The sequence below is a fragment of the Urocitellus parryii genome, chromosome 2, assembly GCF_045843805.1.
Source record: "Urocitellus parryii isolate mUroPar1 chromosome 2, mUroPar1.hap1, whole genome shotgun sequence".
Lineage (NCBI taxonomy): Eukaryota > Metazoa > Chordata > Mammalia > Rodentia > Sciuridae > Urocitellus > Urocitellus parryii.
In genome coordinates, this window is record NC_135532.1 from 215,426,698 (window position 1) to 215,437,990 (window position 11,293).

Genomic DNA, 11,293 nt, shown 5'->3' on the forward strand with positions numbered 1-11,293 from the left:
GATGTGTTCCTTCTAACTAGGAGAACCACATCTTGGAGGTCAAGCGTAAGTGGTTTTCTAGGCCACTCCTGGCTGACACAGGTAGTTCGAGTAGCACCACAGCAGCTGCAGGGTCAGAGTTTGCTGAAGGGTCAGAGTTCATAGGCACAACAGGCTGGACTATTTAAAATCAAAGGATGATGGGTGAACCACACACTCCACCATGGTCAATAAGCAAAATGTGGCTGCCTAAGCCTGATGCCATTGGTCCCCTAGCACACTGAGAACCGAGGCTGGGCCTGGAGGAAGCCCTGCCACCCTTCACCAGGACCTGCACATATTTTCAGTACCCGATCTACTCTGTTGAAATCTACTGAAGGAGAATAAAGGATCTTAAATTCCTAGGTCAGACCAGCCTGGCTACCAACTGCCATCACAGGTGGCCTTTACTCCTGGCAGACAAGGGCAGAGAGGCACTGGCCAGAAGCAAACTTCATCTTGGAGGTTTGGAGATGCATGGCTGTAGTTAGACCCTTGGGCAGAGTGAGACCCAAGCCTTACAGACTGAGATTTCAGTTTCCAACCAATTGAGGAGAAATGCACAGGACAGTATGGATCTGGTGCCCTCTAGTGGTCACCGACAGTCAAGCTCCATGTCAGAGTGGGTGAACCTGCTATGAAGGAAAAGCTACTCTTGAATTTTCTCTAATGCAGTTTTTACTAGAACATAAAGAAACCAGGAAGACAAAAATCATGTTGTAATCATGTCATTAGTATTTTATCAAAAAACCCTAAGACACTTCATAGCTGTCCTGAAACAAAATAATTTTACACATTTTCTTTTGAGGATATATTTATTAAGTTCTAAGAACTTTGAATAACTGTTATTTTAAAAATCAGAGTGAAAACTAGGAAAGTAGAAATTTCAACATTTTTCATCAAAGATGGTAATTATTTTGCCTAAAAGAAAGGTGGGATAGTAGTTTTGAAAGCTTCAGCAACTGGTGAGCTTTATCTTGGTCGCCACTTTATGTCCTTTACCCCATGAAACTGTCTTTTCAAAGCAGTGTTATCTGCCCATGGAGAATTTAAACAGGTATCATCATCATTTTCTTCCAATTTCTGGAAATAAATATGTCTTGCTCAGGAAGGTATCTCAGGAAGGTGGCCAACCTCCCCTCTCCCTGCCCTCCCAGAGCAGGACGTTTCCAGCTAACCTGGGGGACATCCCTGGAGAGAGGCAGAAGCTCTAGGAAGGTCCCTCCCCGACATCCTACAGAACTTGCAGCCCCACCTGCCCCTAGCCCTGAGGTGAGGCATGGGGCGCAAGCCCTGGGTCCCAGCTCTGTTGAAAACCCACCACCAAACAGCTACCTTGAGCTCCTCCTGTCGCCTGTGATAATACAGCATCAGCTGCTTTTGCTCCTCACTGCTAATAATAGGTTCGCGGGCTGGTGCTCCCTGTCCCCTCTAAAAAAGAGGAAAGCAAATTGTAGACTAAGGAGTCTTCTTGCATCAACAATCCAGAAAATTGCGACAAATTTACATTTTGGCCTCTGCCATCTGAAAGTCATCCACATCTGATGATTCAAAGTGAATATTATGGGGTGTCTTGGATTTCACAGTACCTGTGCTCTGGAGACAGCACTGCACTATTCTGTCCCTGTCACAGCCACTCCCAAGAGAGCCACTGCAGGCCCAATGGGGGTGGGAGACAGACACGGTGGAGGGCTTTGTTCCCAACATCATAAAGTTGTGATTTAGGAGCATGCATAAACCAAGACAGCCCCACAGGCGGACAGCTACGTGACAGCCTTAGAGGACTCTACCCCTTCTTCCTCTTCCTCTGCAGAGCACTGGAGGCTTGGGAAACTTAGAAGTGCTCTAGGCTGGATATGACATTTCAGAACACATTTTTATTGACTTGCAGCCCTGCTTTTTTAGGTTGAAATTAACATGGCACATACCTCCTCCCTACAAATTAACAAACTCCAGATATGGCCAATTAAGCCACATTTTCTTCCAGTTTTTATTGGTGTACACAGAAAAGATATTTCCTGTAAGAACAAGCCAACAGGATTCAAGTATTTGTACAAATAGTTTAAATCTTTCAGGTACTACATATTGTTATCAGTTTGAACATAAATAAGAAACACTTGTATGTTAAAGCAAAGATACTTACTTGTTGAAGCTTGACAATAATTTTGGTTTTTTCATTTTTCCCTACATAGTCTGAAAGCGTCTTTGTTCTTCTTAACTCCTTGGCTGCCCACCACAGTTGCGCCTCTGATTCTTTAATGACACTGAGTCCTGCCTGGGGTCAATCAGAAGAACTGGCTTCAAAGGTGTGAGGATGAGCCACAGGTGTGGCTCCTGCCAGGGGTGCAGAGCCTGGCAGTGGCCCTTCCAGCAGGGGACAGCTTCTGGCATCCTCCTTTCCCCACAGGGGACCCCATCCTCCATCCCACTCAGAGTTCTCGCTGTTTTTAGCATCTTCCCTGTTAAGTTTCCAATCAGGCTCAGACTCAGTTACCTTCTTGCTGTGGTAAATGGGGAGTAACCTCATCTGTAATACCAGGTCCTTCTTAGATGGACCTATGGCCATGGGGAAACCATGGAATCCAGGGAAAAACAGGCATATGGGGCTGCTTCTCTGTTTCTGCATATTCCACCTACTCAAGGTGGCTTAGCAAGATACATGTTACCTAAAAAGAATAAATGAAAATTTCAAAGGAAAATGGACTATAAGAGTGGGGAAAGAACATTGGCCATGGTGTAAGGCTGTAACACAAAATGTCATGGAAAAAGGCCCATATCTTTGGGTGGAAATAGCACAAGTTAGGTTTCTGGCTTTCCAGCAGCCAAAGAAAATAGAAATGATCTTCAAAAATCCTCTACATGTGGATGGAATCCCTCATCTCTGACTACCACCCTCTCAGGGTCCTTTCCTGAATTCTGAACACTGCTCTGAAGCATGAAGCAAAAACTGCTCCCTTAAGAGGACAGCCAAGCCAGAAGGGCTTTGAGGGAACATGACCTCACCTCCAGACTGCCCAGGAACCCATACCTGAGTTCCCGACAGATCTTCTTTATTTTCAAATTCCATCCGGATGGGATCATAGGGCGGCAACCCCATGGGGTAAACAATCATCACTGCACCTCGAAGCTGGTCCAGGGCATCTTTGACCATCTCCATGGTGACACAGACACTGGCTTCCACTTGTTTCTGAAAGTGGATGAGGCACTGTTACCTACAACCTGGCCAGTCCACGCAGTAAGTGTTGCTCAGGCTCCAGGAGAAGACTCCTGCCAGATCCTGCCAGCACAACAAACAGCAATCACACAGTTCTTGCTCTTCAAGTGACTTCCACCCACCTGAGGACTAAGCCAGATCCACTGCGACCTGGATCAGACAGCAGACTATGAGCAGCACAGCGAGAAGTGTGGCGCTTGAAGAAAGGGCAAAACCTAGCAGCATGGATGGGAGAGGGTAAGGAAAGGCTGCAGGGGGACAAGCCTCTTACGTGGGCCTTAAAACATGTGGGGACTGGAAAGGTGGAACTGTGAGCAGGTGCTTCAGGACACACAGAGCAGAGAAGTGCAGGTACCAACCCACTTGGCCCCAGGAAGGCAGGAGAAGAGAGACGGGGCTGGGCAGACTGCTGTTTGTATGGCTGTAGGAGCCAGCAAGGAGTTTGGATTTACTCTGCCAGGTGACGGGCAGTGACTGGCTCTTCTGGGAAGGAGTGATATTTTGGGAGATTAACCTTGAAGTGGGTAGAATGGACCTAATTAGAGAGAGACCAGTTACAGAGGAATGGGTGACACAATAAAGGGCATATCTGGCTTTGCCCTTGGCTCTTAGCACAGAGCTTCAAATTGAATGATAGGAGTCTCTTGTTATTTATAACAAAGCCCCTTTCACCAATACCCAAGTTTGTGCTAACAAAGTGATCCATGGTGAGCACTGAAAACCTGCGCTGCACATGGCAAAGCAATGTTAAGAGATGGGGCCCAGTGGGAGGTGATTAGGTCACAGGGATGCCATCCTTGGAAGGGACTAATGTAGTGCTCATAGGATCCTGATTAAGTTCTTGCAAAAGTGGGCTATTGTTAGTGAGGCTATCCCACTCGAATGGCCCCTTTTGCACACTCTGCTGTGTTGTGACACAGCGACGCATGCATGTGTGTGTGTGGGGGGGTGTATGTGTGTCTTACAGTCAAACATATGGGATCATCTGACAATGGACTTTTAGCTACCAAGCTTGTAAGCAAATAAAACTTCTTTGTAAAGTACCCAGCCACGGGTATCTTGTTATAGGAACAAAAAAAAAATGGACTAAGATGGTTTCCAGGAAAGGGCTGGCCATGCCAGAAAGATCAAGTTAATAATTAGAGGACTGAAACTTTCAGCCTCACCCTGAGCCCCAACTACCAGGGAGGGGAGGGTGGCTATACTGAACTTGATCAGGTGGCCAAATGATTTAATCATGCCTGTCAAACCTTGATAAAAATTCTGGGCATAAAGGCTCAGTGGGGCTTCCTGGTTGGTGGATACACTGATGTTCTGGTCACACACACACAGACTCCGTGGGCACAAAGCACAGGAGCTCTGCTCCTCTTCTGCGTGACGATTTGTGAGTTGCACCCTTTATAATGGATGTGTGAACATGAATATAGTGCTTTCAATGAGTTGAGTCACTCTAACAAATTACTAAGTTGGGGTAAGGAAATGGGAAGCCCCAAATTTATACCCAGGTTACAGAGAAGTGTGGGTACTATGGGGAACCCACTTGCAGCTGGTGCCTGAAGGTAGGAGGAGTGATGGTGGTCACCCTGCCCTCTAACTTGTGGGATCTGATACTAACTCCAGTAGTGTCAGAACTGAAGGGTTTTGCTCTTAACTTGTGGTGTCTGTACTGTGGATAGTTGAGTGTCAGAACTGACATGTATTATAGGACACCCAGTTAGTATCGGAAAGCAGAAGGTTACAGGAGCTTTGAGGTGGCTGTAGAACCAAAGGAAGGAGGTGGACTTAAGAGGCATCTCAGGAGCAGGCAGTATAGGACGTAAAGCACATGGGGACACACCGAAGACACAGGGTTGCAGCCTGTCAACCAAAACACTGGTGGTTCTGTTAACCGAAACAGAAAAGCTGGCGTGGTGTGCTCAGTCTTAGGTACAGAATATGGAGGGGAAAGGAGTGAGGGAAACAATGAGCTCAGTCCTAGAAAATTTGAGTTTGAAGTGCTGCTGGACACTGAGGTACAGCCATCTCAGAACCTTGGGCTGGAAACTTGGGCTTCAATTTCAGGAAGATGCTGGGGCAGAGGACAGACGTGCAAGAGTTAGCTGAAGAGGGATGGAATCTGCAGTTGGCAGAAGAGACAAAACACTAAGGGAAAATGAGGGCCGAGGAAAAAGCACCCTGGTAAATCTACAGGCAAAGAGAAGAAGTGCCGCAAACAAAGGAACCAAGGCCTTTCCAGTTAGTCTTCACAGAGCCTTTACCAAATTAATAGAAAGTCTTCCCTGAGGCTCTTGAAAGATTAGTTAAGGGCTTCAAGAGTCTCAGAAATATTTAAAGTAACAGTTTTGCCAAGTGAATCAGAAGGAGTACAAGAAAAAGCAGTTAAATCAAGATAACCGCAGATGAGGCGGCAGCAACTAACGTCATCCACTAAAAGTAAATGCAACAGGTAAAAATGGCATTTCTTTAAGTATCTTAAAAATTATTTTAAATTATTTTCTGCCAGATGCACATTACCTGCATATCAATGATATCATTTATGCCTCTCCTTCTTTAAAATACATTTATATAAATATTTGAGAAAATTACAAAAAACTAATTTATATTAAACACAAACTGTATCAATCAAGAATCACAGGGCTATTCTATGGCCATGATACTCAAATCCCCCTGTACTTATTCTTAACTTCTTCACATAGGTAAAAGAAACAAAATCAGATTAAGTTAATTCATACTTGTATTATAAATATGAACCTATTTTCACACAGATCAACAAAAACTTGTCTGCCTGGTAAGAATTAGAAGGATTTTGGATAACTTTCATAATTATAAAAAGGAAAAGCTAGGGCCTACCCCAAACAAGCTTGTTTCTTTTGCTTCTGGAAGGCAAAAATTAAAAAACCAACAGAAAACTTCGGTTGACAGGTAATTCCAGAAGATACCATTTTAGAAACTGTATTTCAAAAGACTAGCTTTAGAGCATCATTTTAAAAAGCTGACCTTAGATATTATTGCTTTGGCTTCTTCTATAGTCTTCTTTAAAACTTGCTTCATTTTTTCATTTGGAGCTATAAAAATAAAAAAGAAGAGGAAGAGAGACAGCCATCAAATATAGAGTCTCTGGACTCTCCTGAACCTCTTGTGAGAGTCAGGAAGCATGTGCAAGGAGAGAGCCTGCGCCTCTGGAATGTAGGGGAGGGATTCAGGAAGCCTAGCTGTGGGGAATTAGGTAATAATCCCATCTTGACAACAGAGGCCTGCAGTGTACTATATATAAAGTGAAAAAGATTTACAAAGAGTAGGAGTACCCATCCTTGCATAGAGAAGGCCAGCAAACTTCTTGTAAGGCCAGACAGTCAATCTTTTAAGCTTTTCAGGCTTCAGTGCAGCTACTCAACTCTGCCACAATAGCACAAAAGTAGCCACAGACAATATTTAAATGAACCAGGTGGCTGTAAAACCTTATAAAAATAGGAAAGCTGGGCTGGGGGTGCAGGGCAGTGGCAAAGCAGAAGTATGCATGAGGCCTGATTCCCCAGCACTGCATAAAAAATGAAATAAATAAGCAACTGATTGCATGTGGCACATGGCCCATAATCTGCTGATTCTTAGAAAAGGGAAAAAAAAAAACTTGAAAGTTTAGGAGCAAAAGACATGGAAATGGAGTATATAAATCTAGGGGTTATAGAGCAAGTTGAAACCATATACTTAATTAATAACAGTATTAATTACACATTGAAAATATTAGAAATACAAACCAGTATTAGAATAGAAATGGTTAATTTAGGGCAGTATTAGTTTAAAGATGAATAATGAACTGCTAACTGGTCATATACATACATATATATATATATATATTGTTGTTGGTTGATGATGATGTAATTTCTTCTAAAAAGCAAAGAATATCTCCAGACTGAGAATGAGTTTAGTTATGAAAAGATATGGAAAACAACCAACTATTTTCCAGGAAAATTCAAAGGAAATGGGGCTGAGGAATAAGAGCAGCTTTGTATTGTGCAAGGCCCTGGGGAGTTCAATTCCCAGCACCAAGAAATAAATGAATAAATAAATAAAAGAACAATATTTGGACTCCTTATTATCCTCAATATTAAAAACAAACAAACTTTTTTTTGATCTTGTAATGGCCCTGCAGGGATACTACTTTATATATATTCTTCTGCTCTTTTATTTTTTGGGTACCAGGAATTACACCCAGAGCACTTAACCACTGAGCCACATCCTCAGCCCTTTCTGAGACATGGCCTCACCAAGTGGCTGAGGTTGGCTTTTAACACACGATTCTCCTATTTCAGCTTCTAGAGCCACTATACCACACCAGGCTCTTCTGCTCTTAATAGTGTTTTAGGGACATAGTAGATATTTAGGTGTTTCTTAAATGATCAATTATAAATAAAATGGAGCTTTTTACACAGGTTAAAAGGGATATCAAAAAGGATTTTCACCCCTTTTTCCCCTTTAAATCCCACATTATCAATCATCCACCAAAAGGAGGATTTCTTCAGTGTTCTGCCCCATACTAAAGTGTTTTGCATCAGAGGTATGTCCTTTAAACAAACCCAACATCTGCAAATGGTAGCACCCAACCTTCGTTACATTTCCAATAAACACCTACCCCAAACTACTGGACTGAACCATATAAAATTGCCAGTACTCAGCCATTTCTAAACTATGGAAATGGTTATTTCATATGGTTCATTGATACACTTATAATCTAGTGGCAATTTAGTAACCACAAGAAGGCAGAAGCCTTCTTATCCACCTAAATCATTCTGGATTAGTCTTACCAAGGAGTCACACCAAGCACTCTCTCCTAACTTTGTACAGAATGAATAGTTTTGTTTTTAACTTCAATGACTGCTTTCATACACTGGTATTTCAGGCCTGCATACAGAAATGGCCAATTACCTTGTCCATTCCTTCGTCCGATGTCATCCTTTTTAAATACTGAACCTCCACTGGGAATACATTTTTCGCCCCATTCATCTTTTAATTTCAGTTCTTCAATCTGCTCATCTGTCAGTCCTTGCATATTGGGAGGGAGAAATATGCCATGTTCTGCTAATTCTTCCATTTCTTAAAGAGAAGGGAATGTTAAGACAATATATATCATAATCATCACTACAACATTTCAAACCACACAAAAATGGAAGGTCAGAGAGCTAGTCCATCTGGCCCACTTACTATGTGCCAGTCCTGTCCCTCCCTGATCCTTGACAAAGTCACTGATTCATGCTCAGTCAACGGAAACAGAGAGAGCTCAAGCACTCACCCCCAGTCCCAGGCAGTTGGCTGCAGATTCTGTGTGCTAAACCTTTGCCCCATGCTGTGCTGCCTGGAACTCAAGTCAGGGAAAACCTCCATAGGCATTTGGGGCTTTACCATCTTCCCAAAGGGTCCCCACAGATGATCTCATAAGTGTGACCTTGTGAGGCAGGCAAGACAGTTATCGACCTCCAGTCTTCCTTGGCTTACAGCTCTATCATCTGAGGCTGGCTTGTATTGCTTCATAGATAATTTAAATAAATCAGTGGAGAGGATTTAAAGCAGCTTACTACACCTCTCGAAAATAAGAGACATGGGCCTCGGTGTTTTAGTTATTATGTTCATTATCCAAATGCATAGCTTTATATTCTTCCTAATCCATATACATTCACCCCACAACCAGTCTACATATTAATTTGTAAAACTGCCTGGCTTTTTTCCTCTCTCCTCCTTCCCTTCCTCTCTTTCTGTGAAGAAGGTAAGTGGAACTAGGTGTTCCCACAAGATTGTCAAGATATCATGTGACCTGTAAGGATATAATACTATGGAATGAATGGTGTAACTGAATTTTATTTTCCCCCTTCTAGATTCTCAGCAACTGGGGGACAATCTCTTTAGTCAATCTCCTCTTCCTAAGGCAGAACACTGATGCCTGCGGAGTCACAGGTGACACTGGCAACTGGATTCTAAGTACACCAACATGACTTTTACATTCGGCACCACATTTTCAGTTTATATATTGAGTTCCTTTTCTTCTCATATGCTTTAATTTAAAAATAATATAATGTTGAGCCTATTTTGGAAGCACATGTTTAATTCAGAAACTAACATGCTCCTAAAAACATGAACAGACACTAATATGGCAGTATGTACAAATGTGGATGTATAACCAATGTGATCCTGCAATCTGTACAAGTGGTAAAAATAAGCATTCATATCCCACTTGAATCAAATGTATGAAATATGATATGTCAAAATCATTGTAATGTTTTGAGCAACCAATAAAAAAAATGCTTCCACAAAAAAATTCCCAATGGTGCAAAAATCACACATTTATGTATTTTAATAAATCATATAACCTATTTTATATAGTTAGATATTACTAGATCACAAGTTTATTAATTTTACATAGTTGTCCTATATGTATATACAGTTACATACACATTCAATAATGATGATAATAATTATAATAATACCAGAGAATCACGTTAAGGTCTAAGCTGTGCTCTTAAATGTAGAAGCTACCATACAAATGTGCCTTTTAAAAATTAATTAAAATGAGAAAAATTAAAAATTCAGTTCCTTGGTAGCATCAGCCATGTTTCAAGTGTTCAACATCCACCAGTAGCTCGTGCATGCGGATGAGACACCATAAAAAATGGGGGCACTTCCCTTCTCTTGGTCACTGGTGCTCCAGAGTGGAGGGGGGTGACCACACACTGCACAGGGGAACCTCGCTTGCTTCCAAGGAGACGGGAAGCACTTGCTCACAGCTTCTCCCCTCTCAAGGACGTCCCAAGGCAGACACTGCTTTACCTCGAGGGTCTCAAAACAGGGCAAGCACCGTGTGTAAACCCAAGCGGGTACCATTCCACCCTCACACCTGTTCTTCAGCCCGGTCTGGCTCCCTTTTATCCCCACTGATTCATAGCACCCCGAATCCCGGCTTGGGACGTGGGACCCAGGGCCTCATCCACTGCCCCTCGGAGCCGGTGGTGTCAGACCCGCTCTACGTTCTTCGTATTTTCGTTGTTGTTGATCCTTGGTTCGCCCCGGTGTCCCACAGACTTGGCTCCTCGCCCCGAGGCCCGCCGGAGCCCACCTTCCATCCCAGGGCGCCCAGTCCTCACCCGCCCGGCCCGCGCCCGCCCCGGGTTCTGCCGTCCCCGCACACGGCCCCGCCGGCCGCACCTGAGCAGAGACGCTGCACCTTGAGCCGCCCGTTGTAGACCCGGGCCACCTGCGCCGTGAGCTCCTCCAGCTCCGCGCTTCCCGGCGCCTGCAGGAGGAACTGGCTCTCGTCGCCTCGTTTCACGTGCAGTAGAACCATGGCGGCCCTGGAGGCCCCGCCGAGGGGACGAAAAGGACCGCGACAGGCGACCTGCAGGCTGGATCGAGGTCTTCCCCTGCGGCGAGCAGCGGCGACCTAACCGCTGTGGAGGTTGGAACCCCGGGTTCGGGCGTCCGACGGGCTGGGGCCGGCACTCGCTCCCGGAAGTGTACGTTGCCAGCAGCAACCACGGTCCGAACCAGCCCTAAGTCAGCGGTGTAGGAAAACCCGGGTGCCGGACACCCGACAATCCGCTTCCGTGCGCAGCTGCTGCCTGAGCAACAAACCACACGGAACGCAAGGGCCGCCGACCCAGGCCGCAGGGGGGAGCGGAATTCGAGCGAACCGACCCCGGAAGTGGACGTTGCTCCAGCAACTCAGACTAAGTCGCTGGAGGGGAGGGCGGACCGCCAGCCGATTCTCTAGGGGCCCAAGATTCCACCCAGGGAAATGGGCGGGCCGAGGCAGGGGGTGCTAGGTCGGGAATGGGTGGGCTGATGGGCACCAGAGGGGCCAGGTTTAGCAACACTTTCCCCATAGTCGCCCCAAATCCCAGTCTTTTCCGCCGTTGGCAGTCTTTACTTCCGGAAACGACTCACGCTGCTTCCGGTCTGGGGAAGTTTGGAGTAGAGCTCTAAGTCTTTGCTTCCAGCTGTCTGTGTAGATCCGGTTTCGAGGCTCCGGGGGACGTGGGCGAGTGCCAGCACTTATTTGTGCAGGCTGATTCGGAT

At 44.9% G+C, this 11,293-nt stretch overlaps 1 protein-coding gene across 2 annotated transcripts; it reads right to left on the reverse strand.

Moving 5' to 3' along the window:
- Positions 1-776: 776 nt before the first annotated feature.
- Positions 777-10,853, reverse strand: Cfap298 (cilia and flagella associated protein 298). Of its 2 annotated transcripts, XM_026393543.2 has the most exons (7): positions 10,424-10,853; positions 8,156-8,323; positions 6,230-6,297; positions 3,047-3,205; positions 2,162-2,293; positions 1,354-1,449; positions 777-1,101 (listed from the first exon to the last, which is right to left on the reverse strand). In XM_026393543.2, the coding sequence occupies exons 1-7, from the start codon at positions 10,560-10,562 to the stop codon at positions 991-993; spliced, it is 873 nt and encodes a 290-aa protein (XP_026249328.1). In that variant the 5' UTR covers positions 10,563-10,853; the 3' UTR covers positions 777-990. The 2 variants fall into 2 exon arrangements, with proteins under 2 accessions (XP_026249328.1, XP_026249329.1); XM_026393544.1 differs by lacking the exons at positions 6,230-6,297; positions 10,424-10,853 and having other exon boundaries at positions 8,156-8,317.
- Positions 10,854-11,293: the final 440 nt, after the last annotated feature.

Coding starts and splice junctions, on each gene's coding strand:
- Cfap298 (XM_026393543.2), bottom strand. CDS start 10,562: ATGGTTCTACTGCACGTGAAACGAGGCGACGAGAGCCAGTTCCTCCTG. Junction 3,206..6,229: donor CCAAAGCAATAATATCTAAG/GTCAGCTTTTTA, acceptor ATCCACTTTCAG/AAACAAGTGGAAGCCAGTGT. Junction 1,102..1,353: donor GGCGACAGGAGGAGCTCAAG/GTAGCTGTTTGG, acceptor ATTTATTTCCAG/AAATTGGAAGAAAATGATGA.